Source organism: Eimeria tenella, genomic scaffold (assembly GCF_000499545.2).
Source record: "Eimeria tenella Houghton genomic scaffold, Eth_scaff2803, whole genome shotgun sequence".
Lineage (NCBI taxonomy): Eukaryota > Apicomplexa > Conoidasida > Eucoccidiorida > Eimeriidae > Eimeria > Eimeria tenella.
Window position 1 is genome coordinate 646 of NW_013542680.1, and position 1,156 is coordinate 1,801.

Consider the following 1,156-nt stretch of genomic DNA (forward strand, 5'->3'; position numbering starts at 1 on the left):
CTTCGGGGTCCACATCAGTGTTGCTGCTGTTGCTGCCGCAGCAGGCGGATGTTGCTGCATCGGCAGCGGACACAGAGCAACAGGGACCTTTTGAGGCAGCAGCACAGCAGCAGGATGCAGCAGCAGCAATTGGTGGCCCTGAGGGGGGCAGCTGGAGGGCCGCTGCGGCGCTGCAGAGACCTGCAGGAGGCTCCTTCTATACTGCTGCACCGCAGCAGCATTTCCTGCTGCTGCTGCAGCAGTAGCTGCTGCGGGCGTTGCTACTCTGGCTCCCTCGTACATTGGGGGGGTCTGGGACGGGCGTTGCTGCTGCGCCTGCCGCCGCAACGGAAGCTGCTGCTGCTGCTGCTGCTGCTGCTTATGCTTCTGCTGCTTCTGTCGGGAAGAAGTGCACGAGGCAGCAGGTGACTGTGCCACAGACGGACGCCCGGGTGCAGCAGCAGCAGCAGCAGCAGACAGTTGCTGCTGCTCTGGCGAGAGCTGCCTCTGCTGCGCGCTTCGCCGCATTGTGGGCAGCGTGAGGTCACTGAGCTCTGCAGCGTCACTGGCAACAAGGTCTGGGCAGTGTTGCTGCAGCTGCTGCAGTTGCTGCTGCTGCTGCTGCTGCTGCTGCTGCTCTTGGCATTCGAAGCTGCACAAAGAATCTTGGCAAGAGGGCAACTGAGTGCCTGCAGTGCTGCGCTGTTGCGTCGATAAGTCCATCCAGTCCTCCTGCTGCTGCTGCTGCTGCTGCTGCTTTTGCTTCTGCTTTTGCTTCTGCTGCTGCGGCGAAGGCCTGAGCGGTGCAGCCGGAATGCTGTTTTGTTCCTCCTCTCTAATTGCTGCTGCGCTGCTGCTTTCTAAGGTGCTGCTGCTGCTGCTGAGACAGGGAGATGAGGAAACAAACGGGCTGAGGCAGCTGGAGGCGAGGCTAGGAGACACAGCTGCAGTAGCAGCAGCAGCAGCAGGTTCTTGCACACCTGGTGGGGTATATATTTGAAACTGCTGCGGCAGCACAGGCCCTGCAGGCCCCGGCGAGTGCAGCAGCACGGGGGCCCCCAGGGCAGGGGCCCCTCTGTTGAGGGCCCCCTGCTGGGGGCCCCCCTCGCGCGGCTTTGGGGGCCCCCTGGGGGCCCCCCTGGGGGACCCGTGGGGCCCCCCAGGGGGGGGCCCCCTG

General features: G+C 64.1%; 1 protein-coding gene across 1 annotated transcript in view; it reads right to left on the reverse strand.

Annotated features, from left to right (window-relative positions):
• ETH_00041270 (uncharacterized protein) overlaps nucleotides 1-1,156 on the reverse strand; it is a gene marked incomplete at both ends in the record, with an annotated part of 2,290 nt that overhangs the window by 333 nt on the left and 801 nt on the right. Inside the window, one exon of the mRNA XM_013375493.1 lies at nucleotides 1-1,153. Within this exon, the coding sequence (XP_013230947.1) occupies nucleotides 1-1,153 (1,153 nt within the window). The remainder of the gene's footprint in view (nucleotides 1,154-1,156) is intronic.